This window comes from Gallus gallus, chromosome 4 (assembly GCF_016699485.2).
Source record: "Gallus gallus isolate bGalGal1 chromosome 4, bGalGal1.mat.broiler.GRCg7b, whole genome shotgun sequence".
Lineage (NCBI taxonomy): Eukaryota > Metazoa > Chordata > Aves > Galliformes > Phasianidae > Gallus > Gallus gallus.
In genome coordinates this window covers 64,136,647-64,156,429 of record NC_052535.1, presented here as the reverse complement: position 1 = coordinate 64,156,429, position 19,783 = coordinate 64,136,647, and the positions used below count along the sequence as shown (strand labels likewise).

At 38.2% G+C, this 19,783-nt stretch overlaps 1 protein-coding gene across 7 annotated transcripts in view; it reads left to right on the top strand.

Annotated features, from left to right (window-relative positions):
* The window catches only part of TRMT9B (tRNA methyltransferase 9B (putative)), a 108,360-nt gene that overhangs the window by 77,586 nt on the left and 10,991 nt on the right, over positions 1 to 19,783 (top strand). For 4 of the 7 annotated variants that reach the window (XM_015285549.4, XM_040700436.2, XM_420694.8 and 1 more), the window contains one exon: positions 3,645 to 3,801. Coding sequence is in view for 2 of the 7 variants with exons in the window: in XM_004936012.5 (XP_004936069.1) it covers positions 11,329 to 11,357 (29 nt within the window). In the remaining 5 variants the exon portion in view is untranslated. Of the gene's footprint in view, positions 1 to 3,644; positions 3,802 to 10,929; positions 11,002 to 11,115; positions 11,128 to 11,298; positions 19,267 to 19,783 lie in introns of those variants that run through there. The other 3 variants (XM_046940485.1, XM_004936012.5, XM_040700437.2) reach the window with 3 other exon arrangements.

The window sequence follows — 19,783 nt, the reverse complement described above, 5'->3', positions numbered from 1 at the left end:
GTTGACTATGGTATACCTGTGAATGTGAATCTTTGGAATGTAAATTAACATCCTTGTGCTGAAATTCTGCTGAAGCTCGTTAACAGAGATGTCAGAGCCCTTAGGGGAACTGCAAACATATTTACAGGCAGGTAAAACAAAAATAAATATATCTCAACAGCAGTAAGTGGTCCTGAAAATGCAACTTCATGCATTTGTGGTAGGAGGCAAGGGTTGAAGAAAGCAGCCCAAGACTGTAGAACCAGAGATTATCCCTCAGAAGCCAGGAGAGAGAGGGGAAGTTAGAGCAGAGCAGAGTCTAAACTGAGATGTTTTTACCTACAACTGAAGTTGCTCCTGTTTCTAGAAACACTACTTAAAACTCCTAGAGAAATGTGGAAAATTGATAAAAGATGAAAACTCACACAGTTTTCTTGTTGTATATCACTGTTGCTTTTATACGTAATGAACATAACTGTCTAGATTGAAATTGCTCTTGCATTTTTATATAGCTTTACAGGTGACATCTTTCTCACTAAACTGCTTTGAACAATTTTTTTTCTTTGATGATCAAAGAAAGTGATACTTCTGCATATACCTTTTCTTTATAAACAGAAAACTCTGTTGACCGCCTTCTTTCCTTTCTAGCAAAAGAATGGGGTAAACTTGCATACGAACAGCAAGGACAGCAAAGACTGGTATTTGAGTCAGGCAACAGCATTATTCTTATTGTGTATAAAAAGAACCTCTGTCTAGCTATTATGGTTGGTAGATTTTCTGTTTTAAAATTATCCTTCCTAAGAAGTATATGTGTAGCTTCCAGATCTTTAAAGAGACTTATTTTACAAAGGCACATAGTTTAGCTTATCTCAAGGTTCTGAAAATTTTTATTGATCTTAAGGACAAATCAGTCAGAGATGACAGAGCTCCTATTGTGTGTTATTGTAAATGGTTTAGGAACCCCAGGTTTTAATGGCACATTAAAAATTCATTTGAACATTACATTTAAATTACATAAAATTAAAACTAGCTGAAACACTTGTTAAGGCTTTTAAACAGGCATCTATATAGCTCTGTATACAGCGAGGAAGACCGGGGACTTGTGTCCAGATAATCAGATGTAATTCATCGCCAACTCAGAGTCTAAATTTGGTCCTTGGATAAGTACTTTGATCTCTCCCTTTAATCATCCAAAGACAAAGCATTCCAGTAATTTATGTTCACTCTCAAACAGCTTGATTTTGCTTAACTTGCTTACACTAAATTTCTTCAGGCAGGTTTGAACTGGTAGCCAATAACAAGGTAGTCAACAGAATGCACTGCTGAATGGTAGTGACAGTGAAATCTGGCTGCATTTGCTCTTTGCTGTCTTTCAGGTTTAGGAAGAAGTATAACACACTAGTCTTGCTCTTAATCACTTCTTTTAGTTGAATCACACTGCTTTATTGGGGCTGTATTCCTCTTAGATGATCAAAGCTGCCAAGCATTATGTATGTACTCCAATTTAGTGTGATAAATTAGTCCATTAGCAGATAGTAGTAGGCAATTATGAAATGCAAATCATTCCAGCTTTTTTAGAACAGGACACATTTCCCTGTGGATTTAGCTGTCTGTCTCTTTCCTATAAGTATTGTGAGACTGGTGTGCTATATAGGAAACACCACCTAGTCTGACAAATAACTTTAGGTACCAAGTAAGTGCAGTCAGAGCCATCAGAGACACTAGCTTTTTCACTTAGAAATAAAATAGGAATGAATAGGATCCTACCTTGTTATAATAACAATATATTGGCAAATAAACAGCTAAGGAAAGAATTTGCTGGTATTCAATTAAAATTGTAGTAAGTTAAAATTATTGACAGAATAACTAAACAGAAGATGCTATTCATCAATTAAAATTTATCAAGATGGCAAATCAAATGTCTTTTGATGTGTTCTTTTTGGATTTAATTTGCTGAAATTACTTCTCTGAATTTCCTGGAATGAGAAGGCTAATAAACATTATGTTTTCATGTTGCTGAAAGGAATGGTCTTTTAATATTAGGCTTGAGAATTGATGGATAGAGAAAAACATGCAGGGTTATGTTTTCTTCATTATGTTTGAATTTGGAATTCTAGGGAGAGAGTCTTCAAATGTAGAGATGTTATTGTTCTGAAAAACTGAGAAAGAAAAACAAAATTATTTTCAAACAACGCTTTCTTGCAAATGAGAGAGAAAGCAGTGTGTTATGTATGTGTAATGTAAATGTGTATATATATTTGCCAGACTTTGTACAAAATTTGAAATATTCAAAGATTTTTAAATTAATTGTTTAGCTGATTTCAGGTTGTAAGGAGTTGCTCATTGTTGTAGAAGTGAACACAATCATCACAAGTATGTGCCTCACAAGTAGAAAGGAATGAACTCTGTTCTGTAGTATAATTTTATACTTGTCCTACACTTGTCCTTGACTGCATGCTGATTTGAGACATTCCCTGCTAAAAAGTAGCTGCTTCTGTAGGATGAAGATGCACACAGATGAAGGTGTCAGATATTGTACCTTGGAGAAGATGCTGTGGGTATTAGGGGAACGGTAGTTATCTTCCGAGCTGATGATCTTGTGCTTTTCCTCTGTCATCTTCCTCTCTGTGGAGCCCAGTTATCTCTGACAGGAGGCTTAGCACTTTCACCTAGATTTCCTTTGTGGAAGCAAAGGTAATCAGTAAGGGCAAGCAGCACAGCAGTGGTATATTGCTAGCTAAAGAGTGACTAGATGGATAAAACTTCCCATCTAGAATCAAAATTTGCTAGCTGCAGCATCCTTTATGAGGATATTATAAAGGCTTCAATGTTGATTAGAAGGGCTGCTCTGTGATTCAGATGGTTAATCAATGAGTAAAGGTTGAAAATCTGCTTAGAATAGAAAATGACAGTGAAATGAGCAAGGAAACCACACATAAAAACAAAAAATATTTATTTGCAACAAAACCAAACAGAAAGCAGGCAAAATACCATGACATGGAGAGAAAAGCACTGAAAATTTCTGATGAGTGTGTGTTCCCATTATAAATTAATGAATGGTATAAAGCAAAGTGTGCAGTAATACAACCCAACTAATAATGCTGTAGTAGAAATGGCTACAACTGTACTTATACCCAACAAATTACATGATTCCACAAGTATTTAAATTTAATCTATATGTAGTACAGTGAAGAAAGCAAGTCAAGTTTCTAGCTGGGATACCTGTAAGTGTATACTACATATACTGCATATACAATACCACAGCAGTACAAAAATCTCAGTGAATACCTCACATTAGTAACGTGCAAACTTGGGGATTGTGTCTGGTCTTGAGATTCTTACCATACCCATTTTTTTTCATTTGATCTGCTCTCTGAACTCCAGCTGAACAGGTCTGAATAGATCTCTTATTGATTAAGAAGATCTTAGGTACGCCCTCAAATGAAGATAGTAGAGCTCAGCACAAAGGTCTAAATTTAGTGTCATAACTTTAATGCCATGTGTGGTGATGCTGGGGATCCTGCTGGTTCTCCACAAGCTGCTACAGATGGACATGAATCCTGTATAGTTCCTGCACTGTATTTTTCAGTGTTCTGGGGATACTTCAGGTACAGAGGCTTTTGGGGGACTACATTTTAACCACTTCTTTTTACCTCTAATTTCAGGTGCCTTTCATGCTAGTGGTTGCTCTGTCGAGGTCTATAAGCTCCAAGTGAGACCCACAGAGAATAATGTTGACTTCTTCTGTGTGATGACACTGACCATAACAACATTTTGCTTCAAAAGAGATGTCTGAAAGTCTTCAGAAAGTGAGTTGCATGGGTAAGTCTCAAATGGCTGTCAGCTTCAAAGTCTATCAAAATTTTGTTATGCATTTGGGAAATCCTCCTGTTATTATGATCTAACTTCAGACATGTAAAAGAAGTGAAACTGCAGCTTTAGTAAACTAAAGAATGTAAATTTTCAAGATCCCTATCTGGAACATCAACTGTCACAGTACTTACACCCAGAATATACACACATCCAATTAACACATGACTCACTTTCTACCTGTCATGCAGTTGGGATAGGAGGGTCTAACTGGGGTGTGTTGCATGTATTTTCTGCTCCTTGATGGCCAGTAGGAATTCAGTGAGACTAACCCCATTCCCATCACTAAAATATGCTGATGGGTGGAAAACAGAGCCCATGTGTTGGGTTGGGATGAGCATTTTTGTTTGTTTGTTCCTGATAGTTGCAAGATGTGGGTACATATGGAAAGGACTCCCAGGGAATAAGAAGAAAAGAAAGAAGACAATGCTCCTAGGAAAATGGTTTCACTGGGAGCTCAGGGCACCAGAAGTAGCTAAGGAGTCTGTCATATTTACAATACTTCTGGTAGATAGTTCAGCCCAGCTTGTATATTCTAAACTACCATCTGGAGAAATAAAAAAGATGCACATGGTCTTCATGTAATGGATCTCGGTCCAAAGTGAAGATTGGGATGCTGTGAACATGGTCTCTCTCAATAGTGTCTACTGCATAGCTGCATGTGGCTACTGACAGCATCACACCATTAACTCTGCCTCCGTCCATTGCACAGAGGGTCTGATAGAATATACATTCATTTCTTGTTCTAAGGATACCTGATCCATCTGCACAGCCGTAGGGATCCTTGCAATAGTTTCATTAAAATCATCCAGTTTGTGTTGATAAACAGTTCAATAATCATGGGAGGAAGGCAGTTCTTCCAGAAGTCTCTACATAAGCATCGGTTCTGGGTGCTGGATGATACCTGGCTAGGTCAGTATAAACTGCTGAGGGCACCCATAACTCAAAAAGCCATTCCAAAATGGCATGAACCCAAACAAAATACTGCATGTCATCTCTGCTGGCAAAAGATGATCAGCTCTAGAGAACTGAATTAAGCCCTAAAGAACTGTGGAAGTACACTGGAGATCAGCTCTGTTGTTATAACAGACTTGAATAAAATGGCCAGTTTCAAAACATAGATGCAATGCAATACAGTCAACAATGTCTATTGTGTGCACTGTGTAACCGTGCTAGAGTTAGTTATAATGTCCCCTTAAAGCATCAATGATTTTAGTATACATTGACTAAAATAATTCTGTAGAACGATTTCCAAAATCACGATGGATAAACTAGCATTTGTTTGTCATACGTGATATTTTCTTGAAGAAGGTAAAAAGCTTTAACTTTTTTCAAACAATAAAATTACTCTTGAGTGCTTGTAAAAAGAAATCTGCTTTTTGAAGTCAGAATTTTCTTAAAATGAGCCCAGATAGAAGGTCCTCCTTTCCCACAGAATTTTTCAGTCTATTAAAAAATCCTTCAGAATTTAGAAAAAATCTCATATTCATATGTGGAAATCCACCCTCAAAGTTTATGCACAGGATAGGAAAAGACTTCTAAGTTTTAAGAAGAAAAATAGCATAAATTATTGCTCTTTTCTTACTTTGTACGTTGTTTCCATTGCACTAACATTAAGAAGGTTTACAGCTTCTATCTATAAGAAAATTTAAATAGTTGGTAGTGAAAAGTTATTTGATTCCTATCAGGAATTTCTTATATTTTCCTGTTGGAGTGGTCCTGTGAAGATAGAAGAATTACACCCTTAGCGGTAAGAAGGCTCCATGTCCAAGATTTTGGATGTGGAGCAGCAAGAGATTACTTGATGTACCTGGCTCAAATGTAGTGATCCATCATACCTAATTTTATTATGATAATCACCACCATTTTCTAAATGAAGCAAGACTAGTAATGCAGCTACAGTAAGTGTGATTTCATAAACATTAATAGAAAACCTGCTTTGGTTTAATCTTAGGAATTTATTTATCTTTTCTGGTCAATTGTTTACCTTTTCTGGGCAAAGACTGGTTCATAATTTTCATTCAGAAACTCCAATGTTTGCTATCAAATAGTTTTAAAAACAAACATTCATTGTTTATTTTTGGCTTAGTGGATGGTACAATGAGAACAGACAAATTAGTAAGCGGACAAAACACCATCTTTATTCCTGTAGCATATTTGAACAGTACAGTTCTAGCAGGGGGGTTGAAACTCAATGAACGTTGTGGTCCTTTTCAACCCCGGCCATTCTATGATTCTATGAAATGACTTCATTTCTGTCCTGTGTACTAGATACTGGTTTTAAGCAACATTCAAAATCACTTGTTTATGGTTCTGTTTTTGCAGTGTTTCAGTATTGCTCAGTATACTAAAATCACATGAAAACTGAGCCACATACAACTATTTCCAAACTGTAAGCATCAGCGCTGTATATGAAATTGATAGCAGTCATTGTATCTTTCAAACCCAGTAGCTCAGGCATCAAAAGACCCAGCTGTATTTTGTTCAAATTCTAACTAGATTTGTAATGCACCTGGTAAATTCCTGCCCATTCAGAAACACAATAATTTCACTTCTGCCAAAATGAGCATTAAGTATATTAATATAGGTCAAGCAGTTTGCCGTTAGTATGAGCAACAGCATAAATAACCCGTAATTTGCATCCAAAATGAATGAATAGCTGCCATTGTATGATTTAAAACTCTATAAATAAAAGAGAAGGCAATAAGGAAGTCCAAGAAAAAGGTTCTTGAGAGACAAAAGAAAGTAATAGTACAGCTGAGTTGCTTTTCTTGCCTCAGCTGTGACAATGAGGTTGAAGGACAGCTGTGGAAGTGAGCAGAGGACTGGAAAGAACTGGAAAAAAGGACACAGACAACTGATAAACTGAGTCTGAACCAGAACAAAGAACCCCTAAAACTCTTGGTGACTCTTTGGAGTATTAGGAGTTGAGTCTGAATAAGGTATATAATCTCTGGTTTCCTTCATCACCTGGGATATCTGGACAAAGAATTGATAAGACCCTGGTAACAAAGCATGTGGAGTGAAATCTGCCACCCTACACAGGCAGTCTTTTCTGTGAACAATGTACACCTATGGTTCAAATCTACTCTAAGCTATCACTAGATGGAATGTCTAAAGGGGATCGGGACTGGTGTCTAGAAAGTTAAGATGAGCTCTGGCTTTTTCATGGACTTTTTGTGTGTTTGGGGACAAATAATTTAAGTCCTGTGACACAAAGACTGTAAATATCTAAATACAGGTAGCAAAGTTTGTTTTTCAAAGCAAAGTAGGTGCATTAGAGGCCTGCAACTTCCTCCACCCAGAAAAGGAAGGACCTGCATCTGCTTTAGTAGTGCACTTTTCACTCTCTTTTTGCCCCTTCTTACTTTTACTTGTCTCTGATACTGAATTTCAGTTAATACTTGAACATTCACTGAAATGAATTTTTATTATATGCTTCAATTCAGATCAAAATGTCAAAATGCTGCAGGAAGGTAATCTTTATTCTTAGCCACAGAAAGGAAATGTAAATGCTTGAAAATCATGTCCTTGTGGGATGTCTGCATCATTTTTGCAGAGGCAAGAAATTTAAGTACCGAGGGCTTTGTCCTGCATGGAGACTGCCAGTGAATAATAATTAGTCCTTGTAAGATAAATAAACCTAACTTTCCTTCCTTGCATGCCAAATAGGGTTTTATTGCTTCAGGGTAACAGGATAACAATATCCTGGAAAACAGTCAGTAGGTTTACTTGGTTAAGATATTATACAGAATAAGCAAGGATCTGGCACTTTAAGGAGTACTATATTTTCATGTGGATTTATACACTATTGCTTTTCACATTTATTTTCTGTTAGTCTCTGTTTAACACCTTTGCAGTTGTGTTTCACATCAACCTCTGACAGTGAATTAAGAAAGAAGTTTCTCTCTCTTGTGATCAGTTCTGCTTGCATTACCTCTTGCAACATCCATACTGACCTCACAAAGACTTGTGCTAGTAAGGTGAAGGCCTGTAAGGCTTGGTTATAATATTTAAGTATTAAATAATAGTGCTTAGCACTTACACAACTTGAAGCTTTATAATTTTTAAAGCACTTTACAAATATTAACTAGTTAATCCCCACAGCAAATCTGTGTGGTAGGTTATGAAGGCCACACACTGAAAATCTCGCACAAGATGAGTTTGCTTGCATACTAAGCATATGTGAAAAAATATCTGCACAGTTATACCATTGAAATCATGAGTGTTTAATTTTACTGGGCCATAGCACTGTCACTTGTTGTGCTTTTATTAAATTAGCTTTGCTTTCTTATACTCTCCATTGTGACCCAACATGGAATATTACCATAATTTTAAGGTTATTTATTGTTACTAAAACACCAGGAAACAAATAAGAACCAGAGAATGTTATCTTTCATTCAAGAAATCAAGTTTCTAGTGCTAATGATTGCAAAGAAAACAAAGGAAACCTCACAATACTGAAGCTCTCAGGAGAATAAGTACCACTTTTTAGAATGCGAGTTTTATGTTATTGAGATTGACTATCAAGCTAAAGTATGATTATACTTAAGGGAACTTAAGGCTTCAGAGACCCCATTTCATTTAGGAAATTGTATACTTTCCTTGCTCAAATTGTCTTTGAATTTTCATATCCCAGGAAAAAGAATATTGAATAGTTACTGTTTTAGTTTGTATCAGGCTAAAAATTTCCTCTGAAGTGAAAATACCACTTTAACTTCACAGTAATGTTAACTTTCTACATCCGATAATGTCACAAATGCCATTGGTTCCTTTTTTTGTTAGTTCTACTGGAAAACTTTTAAAAACCATTATAATTTGAATGTAACATTATAATCGTGTGAAGACCAAATTCACCAAGGAAAGGTGTAAGCTATTAACTCATGACTGCTCCATTAAAAAGAAGCTTCCAGAAAGTGAAAAGTCTTTCTAATATCTGGCTCAGAAAAGAAAGTGGTTTTGATTGACAAGGCCTAGTTACAAGAGAACCAGACAGCAACTACAGTTTTTGTCACAATTTAGAACAAAAGTTCCTCAGTTTTCCAGAATGTCTGTAGAGTCATTGCAGAATTATTTATATTCCCTTCAAGACATCAGGGAAATGAATGCCTTCCTTTTGCTTTCATCTCCAACTGTCTTCTCTGTAAAGCTGGCAATTTGAGAGCTGGTTCTTTGTAAGAATGAAGCTCTATGACTTGTGAAGACTGACCTCAATTTCTTATTTCCTTTCCGCTACAGCATGGAAACTTTTATTTCCCTACCTTTTACTGTTTTCTCCTGTCTTTGTTTTTCTTCCTTTTGTCTTCTTTTTTTCTTTTTCTTTTTTACAACAACCTTGGAAGGAATAATTAGAATTCTCTGTGACCCTAAGGTAAAAATTGTTGCTGATTCACTATTGAATGGCTTATCTAAGGGTAAGAGTTTCAGGCAGATCTAGCAAAGAGGAGTTTCCACGTGAGAGATGACAAGGGATAAGCAGAAAAGAGACCCTAGAAAGGAATAAATGGATGAAACACAGGAGGAGACCTAATTAGCCAGTCTCACATGCTTGCCACTGCATAATTTCAAATGCTCCAAATGGAGCCTGGTGTTCTGCAGACAGGCTCATAATTAAGTACAGAGTTGCAAAGCGCACGCACAAGAGGGCTGAATTAAGGTTTCATGGGTAGCCTTCTGGCTTTCCCAACCTTTGGCCACTTAATTTAGTGACCTAAATCTTTTTTTAATACAGAAAAATTGTTTTTGATGAGGTCTTTTAATTGTTTAGAGAGGAGGAGTTGTTAAGGAGTGCAATTTATTATACAATTACAGATGCCTAGCACTTCAAAGGAAAAAGTATTCTATTTTTATTCTGCATAAATTTTTAAATCATGCTGAGTCCATAATACCTGTGTGGTTGGGCTTTTTTTTTTCTTGTTTTCTTTTTTTCCTAAAGCCCATTAGGCTACACGATTATCATCTAATTCAAATGCATCTGAAGCAGGAAGTCTGCCAGAGTTTATAGGACTGTCTATCTTGGCTGTAGAGTGCCCAAAAAAGATTAGGTCCTCAGGGAAAGGCTGAGTGAATTCACTACGGAGTTTTAGGAGAGACTACATCAGAATCTTTTTCTAAGAGGCAGTTTTTCAAGCTGAAGAGATTTTAAAACAAGCCAATAATGGTGCCAATACATAACTTGGACCAGATGGTATTCACGCTTTAGTGATTTTTTAGGAAACTTAGGTATGAAGTTACTGGATGTGCTGAACTGTGCAGCCTTTTCCTGGAATCAGCTTTGGTACCTGAGGACAGAAATGCAGGACAGAAAAGGTCTCTGAGAGCACTGGGAAATACGGGAATATCAGACCCTGGTTTGTTTGTACCAGTCAATCAGCTGACATTGCATTACAGGACAAAATTAGCAGATGCATGTGGAAGAATGGAATAACAGGATACATGTCAACACAATCTTTGTAAAGCTCAGTTGTGTCTTATAAATCAGTCAAAGCTCTTTGAAGAAGTTAAGAAGGTTAATTGTGATTTAGCCAATAGCTCTGACTGTTGGATGTCTTCATAATAAAGATCAAGGGCTTCAGCATTTCTCCAGGGCTTTGATATATTTAACAGGATATTAGCTTCATATGTCTCCAGTGTAGTTTTTCTCAGCCTGTTCTTCTTCTCTTCCAGTATTACTGTTGTTTTTTGCTTTAGGTGGGCTTGTCAGACTAAAAGCAATGCATGTTCTTGAGTCACTTCAGCAATTTTGAAAACCCTATTGCTATACAGTCATGTTCCCACTATTCCCTTTTAGTCCTGTCTCCAGGTACCTTCAAAGCTGATTTGAGGCTGCACAGAACATTTAATAGTTCAGCACCTCCAGTGCCATCAGTGCAATGCTGTGCTGAGTTCTGTGCCTGTAACACGAGCTTGTGTTGCCTTTTCATGCTTCTCTCTGTATTTATCTGTAACCTCATGTGTAAGCTATAAGCTCCTGGAACAGGACAAACTATGTTCTGTGTTTATGCAGCTCTAAAACTCTTGGGGTCCCCTCTCACTATTCTGACACATACTGTTAAACGTGTGAAAGTATAGAAACAACCTGCCATTTTCCAGCTCCCATCACAAGCACTGGGAGAGCGCTCGTGCTGCAAAACCTGGCAGGCACCCACAAAGGTCAGTGCGAGCTTAACCTTTACGCGAGGGTTAATCCCCCCTCCTCCCTGGAAGCTTCCCCCTCTCCCCATCAGCAGCTCCAGCAGCATTCATCCTCCCCTTTTTCCTTTGCAGGATGCGACGGAGGTAAGGAAAAGAGTCAACATTTGGCATTCCGGGGGGCGGGGAAGGGGGATCGGGGCCGTGCCAAGAGGGGGGCGGGGGGGGCCCTCAGCAGAGGGCCGAGCCCTCCTCTCTCCCCTCCGCCGAGGGCCCCCCCCTTGGCACGGCCCGGCACGGCACGGCACGGCACGGCACGGCACGGCCAAGCGCCGCCTCCGCGCCGGGATGCAGCCGCCGCCGCCCCGCTGGTGCAGGTAAGGAGCGGGGCGGGCCGCCGGGTGGGATGCTCGGAGCACGGGAATCCCCGCTGCCAACCCCCCCCCTGCAGCCCATCGCCCCGAGGGCTGGCTTCTGGGGGAAGGGAAGGGAGGATGGAAGAAAAAAAAAAATACAATACAAAAACCGAAAAATTAAAAACGAAAAATAGCAAAATAGCGCCCTGATTGCTGGCAGCTCGGATGTCGGAGAACGGAGGTGACCCTCTGCTCGCCGAGCTGCTGACCCTCCCCGGGACGAAAGGATTTTGAGATTTTGAGATTTAACTTCTCCCCCCACCCTCCATGCTCCCCGTGTAACGGATGCAGGCAGCCCTAGCATCTAGCAGCGCTGCTGGCGCTGGGGCTTGGCAGCAGCACTTGGGAAGGGTAGTTTTTAGGAGACGCGTGGGGAATTTGCAACAGAAATAACAAGTTTCTCTGTGATTGCATGGCTAATTAAAAATGAAGTATGCACACTGAATTGGCAAACGGTCCTAAGCAATGATCTCGAGCAATTCTGAGTCTTAATAGTTTAACATGTTTTCCTCTCCCAGCACATTCAAAATACCTAAACATTGCCTTTGTAAATGCACGCAGAGACTTCACTGTTGCCGATTTTGTTTGCAAGGGAATTTCATTCCCACTGAGTGCTGGTGGGAGCAGCGGGTGCTCAGAGAGTCGGGGTCATCCACTCCTGCTCTTTGGCAAAGACAGAAGGAGTGGAATTCTTCCAGCAGCACAGCTGTGTGGTTGTGGTGCACAGGATGACATTCCCTGCTGATGGAGCTCCTTGGGTGATGCGTGCTTCTGGAGTTTGTGATTTTGTGCATGAAACTTGAGAAAGAGATAAGGAAAATATGCAGCAGTTTCTGCATGAGCAACCAAGAAGGTCGTCTCAGGACTGTTTAATGCCCTGTAATACAGCCAATGGGGGGATCGGGTTTCATTTTGGTAATTTATTTTCAATCTGGTGTATTGCTACCTTTATGTCAGTCTATATGCTATTTATAAAGTGCCTGCCTCTCTGAGGGAGTGCGTTTTTATTTACTGTTTTCTCTCTCACATTGTGTTTTTGTAATGGACTGTACACTGAGATGTTTCTGTGGTGCTGCTATTGTGTAGCTTACAGAGATGTATGTTTTGGGAAAAACAGACACATGCAGGTAGCTGTGGCTCTGCATTTTAATACTGCCTCTGGCAAGGAGATGTTCAAAGGGGTAAAACATTGTCAAATGTACATATAATGCTAAACTGAATTTGGTGTGAACAAAAGTCACTCTTCAGCATTTTCTCAGCTAAAACAAACATAAATCCATACCTGAAGTTATAAAGTCTGTCCAAAGATTCAAATCAGCCCTGAGCCAAGGGGCAGATGACAAACACTTCCCATACAAACATTACGGTTTGCGGGTATCCTGCCATCCATTCTGGATGGATGACCCAGAAGAATAATATGGGACGGCACAAACAGCGCAAGGCTCAGTTCTGCAGAAAGTTATTTGCACATTCCTACCTTCAGCCATTGTTAATAACAAGCCTGAGGTCAGCGAGATGACTGTAGTGCACAAAGTTAAGCAACTATCTGCGTCTCTGCAGTACCGGGATCTATGTGGGCATGTTTATAGCTAATCGTAGTTAGAGAATAATCCTGTGTGGCAGAAAACCATGGCTGGAGGTATGCATGGCTCTCTAATTTGTAGAGATTTAAGACATAGAAAAAATTCTTCTGACTTTTATATGCTTACCAAGTTAATTTTAATCAGTTTTAAAATGAAAAATGAACTCCTTTTGTTAAAAAATAGTTAGGAGTGGAGACAGTAGCTCTTCATAAAACTTTTGTGTGTGCCTTCATAAGAGGAGACAAAAGTATTATGTGAATTACTGCGAGAAAAGCAGTCTAATTATTGAAAAATTGAGTAAATATTCAAGTCATAGCTTGGCCTTATGTAACTGACTGAAATTCATGGACAGAGTCCTGCATGTTTTTCTTTTTTCCTGGGAAACTTCAGACATAATTTCTTTGGGCCAGGCATTGTATACTTTGGTTTGTGCTTTGTTACTGAAAATTATTTATTTTTGAATATCTGTATATTAATATGCACATGTAGTCATTTCAGAAAAATAATTTATTTGAAGACTGAAGTTCTTATACGAAAATATTCCTACAGGTGTTATACTGCTTTTTGTAGATATTAACTCTTGTTCTCCATCATAGAATAGTTTCCTAAAAAAAGTATTAAAAAAAATCATTTGCATCTATAAAGACAATGGTATTCAAATATTTTCCTAATGAAAAACTTTACCAGTGTGTACAGGTAATTTCAGTTCCCTCAGGGATCACCACAGCATTTCCTTCCCAAGCTGAATGGGAAAAAAATGCTTAGTGTAAAGGTCTTTCTTTGCATTCAAATAGAAGGCTTAGAAACACCGAACTGGGTAAAACAGTATCGTTACAACATAAAGCCTTTAAAATGGAAAAATATTCCAGAAGAAACTCTGGGGATTTATGAAAAGGAAGGCTCTTGTCTAGGGATTTTGGTGGTGGGACAGTAAGCCTTCACGCTGCCCAACCCACTGTGGCTACCACTGGAAGAGCCCATGTCTGTGACAGTGCCCAGGCACCTTATGGAGGGGTGCACAAAGCAATCATCAGTCAGATTTTTGAGCATTATGGTACAAAAAAACCGTGGTGCTGTCTTTGCTCTCATTCTGATGGTCATGAACTAAGGCTATCTCAATACCTAAAACTCTTTCTGCCACAGGACCTGTTCTTTTGAAACTTGATTTAGATAGCATAGTGAACACAAAATACATTTGTGTACTGAATATGAACATTTAAAAATACGAAATCATATTTTCAGCTGTAATAAACTAGCAATTATCAGGAGTAGTTTATAAAAAAATATTGAAAGAATCCACATAGCAATTCTGTAATTACTGTAATTGATTATGCAATATTTTATATTTAATTTTAGGATCAAAGGTAACTATTGATGGCATTAGTTGGGAATCCAGATTGACAATGTGCTGCTTATCTTTCTGTCACTAAGATATTAAGATTCAGCAAAAGATGTATCTTGAGGTAACTGAATGTCTTACTTAAATTGGTTTGTAAAATTGTTTTAATTTGAGAGGCTTTGTATGTAGCACCAAGAACAATTTAAATAGCAACTGAGACGAACGTTATGAATGGGAGAAAAAGGAAAATTATACTGCATATATTAAAACTAATCCATTTGGAAACCCAAATCCTGTGGAAACATAAGGAGTTTAAAAGGCTATAATTCCAGAACTATAGGATGACATTAGGGAATCAACTGTTATTAATATAGCTTGGCATGAAGAATAGAGACATATGGATAGGAGACAGAGAATGTCAACAATACTCATAAGAGACCACCGAGATTGATTCATCACGAAGGGTGAAAAGTATTAAATATTTAACGCTTGGTTAATTGCTGGTAAATAAGGGACAGAAGACAAGATAACTTTAAAAGTATATGAGATATTAGACTGACCAAGGAGAAAATTTAACTACACTTTAAAGCTTGTAAGTAATGTAGTACAAGGGCCTTGAGATATTGATGCAGAGCTCTTAAGAAACAAACAAACCAACTGCAACTATAACTGTCTCCAAGGGGAAATTAGTTTATTATCTTTAGTAATTTAGCTTCAAAATCAACCTCCGTGTTGAAGAGTAGTAAACACATGCGAAACATACTTTCAGCTTTTAATTATTGTTGTTTTTTCTTTCTATATCAGTTAACTGAAATCTTGCTTATAAACTGAAAAATTCAAGTTTTATTCTTAAATTCATAGACACACAGACTCACAAAGCTTAATGTTGGGGCATCTATCTGTCTCCTCCAAAGCTGCATCAACTATATCAATGTGTTTCCTGGCAGATGCTTGGCTTATATTTTTAAGAACTTACTGATGGAGGCTCCATGATCCACTCACTTCAGAATAATTTTCAGTGCTTTTCTATTCTTCTCATCGCTTTTTAAATATCGCACTTATATCTTCCTTGCTGCAGTTTAAGGCCACTATTTCTTGTTGCTCTTTGCTGTAGAAAACAGCTTTTTTTACTGCTTTCCTAGTCCTCCCTTATTGCTGAATCAGTATGAAAAGGCTAAGGAGCAATAGAAGATTTGCCTAGAAAAGCCCATTGACACCTAGCTTTTGCAACCTATGTGTTTTGCAGTTAATTAATGTAAACAGCTATCAACAGACTTAACAAGTGTGGATTATGCAGATTATTGTATTGGTTATTTGTAAAAATATTCTTCGGTCCATAGTATTTATTACTACGGGAGAGATAGCTGATGTACTTCTGTTTCGTAGCTAATCATGGACAGAGATACATCTATAAGCAAGGAGAGCTTGCAAGGTGATTGGCACTTAACCTTCACAGTAAAATAGTACAGGCTTGGTACATCATACACTATTCTGCACAATTACAGTGAACTGACAATGATTTCAAGATTCACTTTGCAAGCTACAGTTCTTTTATCAGCTGTTTTCCCTCCAGTTTAACCCTTTTCTTCATACTGTTCCCATTACTTTGGTCTATGGCTGATGAAAAGTTGGATTGCTACAGGCAAGAGGGACTGTACTGTCTAGATGGGGAACATCTTGTGTATTGATGTGCCCTGGAATGTCTGAAAATCACATCAGTGCAAGTCTAGCATCAGGGATTTTTGACTTTTTGAGAACCTTGTAGGAAGGTACCTTCTTTGCCTGGAGATGGGATGTGTATTTTCCTGTAGTAGGAAAGATGGACTGACATTTAATAGGACTTCTACATGATTATGCTCCTTCTTTCAGTGTTATAAATAGCAAAGGATTTGTGTTTGTGCACTGTTGTCTTTGCTGAATGTTACCTGTCTACAGAATGGTGTTCGTACCTAATGAAATGAATCTGCTTACGATGCAGCCTTTCAGCTGTGTACATTATGACCCTGGATGTAGAAGTGCAAGGGAAATATTAAATGATTGACTGATCAAAGAATAGGATGTGGAGTGAATAGTACTAGGTGTTGACTGGAGAATAAAACAAACAAAATAAATATGATGGTGAATGGTTTCCATTTGGAATAATGGGAATTTGAGTCATAAACTTTTTCTTTAGTTCAGGACCTTGAAAGAACAGTCTCTCTGTTTCATAAGAGCAAGATTCTATTTATCAGTAAGAAAAAAAGTATGATTATAGTGATTTTATTTCAATTAATGAAGTTATTTTAAAATTCTAGCTTTGCGCTGGGCATTTTGAATAGCAGTGATTCTAAGCTTGTCTCACATCTTTGTTTTTCACTCCAGTCTGCCAAATTTTACTGGAACAATGCTACTGAATCAGGAGTTGAGTTCAGTAAGGTTTTAAACACACTGCATGGCCTTCCTCTTGCTCTGATTTCACACTGTGCATTTTCATGGGATTGTTGCTGTTCATGCGTGGGTGAACTTAATTACCAGAGTTGTTAGCCTTAAGAAAACTGTCTTCTACTGTATCCTTTTGCTTAATTTGGATTGCATCTAGTTTAACAATTCACAGCAGGATTCTTTTTATTTTGTTTCATTATCCTTTATTTACTTGTAAGGCTGTTTTATGTAATGATTCATATCTAAAATCACACTCCTATTTGTTGCCTTTATTAATGAAATAAAACACTGTAAATCAGAATGGACATTTTTACTGTGATTTTTGAAATCAGTCTTAAGGGTGGGCAAAGCTCTGACAAAGAAAACTGGTCAGGTTTTGAGGAGTGTTACGATGTTTTGCAGTTGCTTCTTACCATTGACTGTACGTGTAGCATTTCCATCACTACTTATATTTGAATGAGAAGTCTGGTAAGTTGTAAGCAAGCTGGCGGTTAACTGGAAGGTCTGCTCACCATTATGGACAGTCCTCCCTGTCCTGTTGGTGGGGGGACAAAAGTCAGTAGGACTTTCTCACTCTTTACCCGGTTAGTATTGGCTGTAGCTGCTCTTGTTATTGCTGGAGAGCAGAGTAGTGTGGGAAATAGATCTGCTCTTGTGGTTATACTGTTCTATATTTAAAGTTATTATTTAAATTATTACATCCAGAGCTGCAGTTGAATGCGTAACCAAGATTTATGTTGCTGTAGCAACATGAAGAGACAACTGTGCTGAATTTCACAGATCTTTGAAGTAGGAGGTCTCCTAATCCAAAATGGGATTGAGAATTCCCATCAGTGTGTGAAGAGCTTAGCTAAGAGGAGCCCTCATTAAGAGACTGAAATATTTCATATCTGACACTCAGGCTGAATTGAGTAAGTTCCTGCTGTTCATCAAAGGGTTGGAGAAAACAGGCAGCTGCAAGAGAGAGAAGTAAAGGAAAGCCTGTGGCTCAAATTAATCAAGAGCAATTGATTTGAAGAGAAATAGGAGGGATGCAGGATTTGATGCCTAGCATGAAAATCACAGGATGCTTCCGAGAGGCCGCTGACAAAAAGTTTTTAACATGTTCTGGAAATGGTGACTGGCCTGGCCATAGAGGCAGTCACGGGAAGAACTGAGGGTGAGCCAATTGAAGACTCACAGTGTTATGAATCAATTTAAAATAGTGGTGGTGAAATAACATGTGGTAAGGTAGACAGAGGATGATGTGAAAATCTTTGGCTTAAAGGGAACTTGAAGTGAATGACAGCATTTTTGGACTGAACACTACCTCCTGGATTTCAATGTTAGGGCGCCTCTTGTATCTCAGGGGCAACAACTGTTTTGAAAGGAAGAAAGTAGATTCCCTTGGATTCAGAAAACTTTTAGAGAGATGTGTAGCTATAAAAATATATGGCATGTTAGTACAATTATTTCTACACCCTGTGAAGCTGTCATTTTTTAGTTTATTTTTTTTTAATTATGCTTTTATTTGTTTCAGTAAAGAAAAACAAACCAGCTCTGTAGGAAAGAGTCAGAGAACCTGTTTACTTTCTGTCATTTTTGCTCATATGCCACAGTTCCATGTGATGGGCTGATGATCCATTTCCCCACAAGATCAACACTGCAGCTTCCATCTCTTATTTTCAGTTCATAGATTATACACAACAAGGGCCTGTTGTAGTCTTGTGAGCGAACATAGATGAACCAGGAGGCACTGGCAGAGGAGAAAATCCTACTCTTCATTTGTTATCCAAACAGTTTGTTGGAGGCCCATTTTTCTAGAGCTGCCTCCCTATTTTGAGGACTTATGCAGTCACTGAGCAACTGGCTGCCAGTTCACAGTACCTTTCATGCTCTTGCACCTAGTTTCTGCAAGAGCTCTTTGGCAGCTGTATGAACTACCACACAAGAAAATAGAGAATTGAGGGTGAGGAAAGCATGCCCAATAATCACCTTCTGATCTTCTTTAGCTAATTGGATAGCTTCCAGGTAACCTGATTAGAGCAGATGCTGAAGCAGTGGGATTTCTGGAAATCTTGCATTTTCATTACCTCCTTTGCAAAACAGACGTTCCCATCATCCTGGAAATCACAGTATAGCATTTGGATGAACTGAGCATTTTCTACAGTTTACGTGCAGCAGAGGCTTTGTCTGATATTTTTAAGGCAAAATGGTTGTAATGATTGGTTTTGTTTACAAAGAAAAATTGAGGTACTGTTGCTAGCTTGCAAAGTTAGGTAGTTCTAAGTTTTATGTCTTCAGTGACATCAGGCTTGTGTAATACTGATACAGCTGTAGGCCAAGTCTGTCTCCACAGGTTTCTTGCCTCCTGTCAACAGTGAAGAGGTTTGTTGCTCAGCTGTTTCCCTGCCGTGTTGCAGAGTGAAGCCTGACAGAATTAAGGGCTTTGACTGGAAAGTCAAACTAGCGAGCCTGATTTCATCATGTGACTTAATTGTCTGCAAAATATATGTAATCAACGGGAATGGAAATTGTAATAAAAATGGTAAATGAAATGATTTTGGTAGACTACTGTTATTCTAAGATTATAGCCAAGTCATTATCTTGATAGCGTTTATGAAATGTATCCAAAAATAATAACCTCTAATACAGTGCTGTGGTCCTCTCTCACATGTCCAGTAAAGAAGACTCAGTAGCAGTCTCAGTGAATGAGAAAGTTAAGGCAAAAATGTTATGGGCTTGTGATTCTGTAGAAAACAAAGCTGAATTTCAGGCTATACTGAGATTAAATAAAGGTGTTTCAAGAAAAATGTAGTAGAATATTGCATCAATAGGGAACTTCTTACCATCTTCTATGTCAAGTCCAAGTTGGCTTTTGTGTTTAACATATCCAAATTAAGCTTTGGTTCAGGCAGCTATTTCTGTAGTTGTCATAAACTGAAATTTCTGTAGCATTTGGAAATCACTGTGAATTGTTGAAAACATTCTCCACTGCTTTTTTTTTGTTTTTTTTTTTTAAGAACTGCAAAGATTGAGCAAGCAGCCTCAAGTAGAAAGATAAA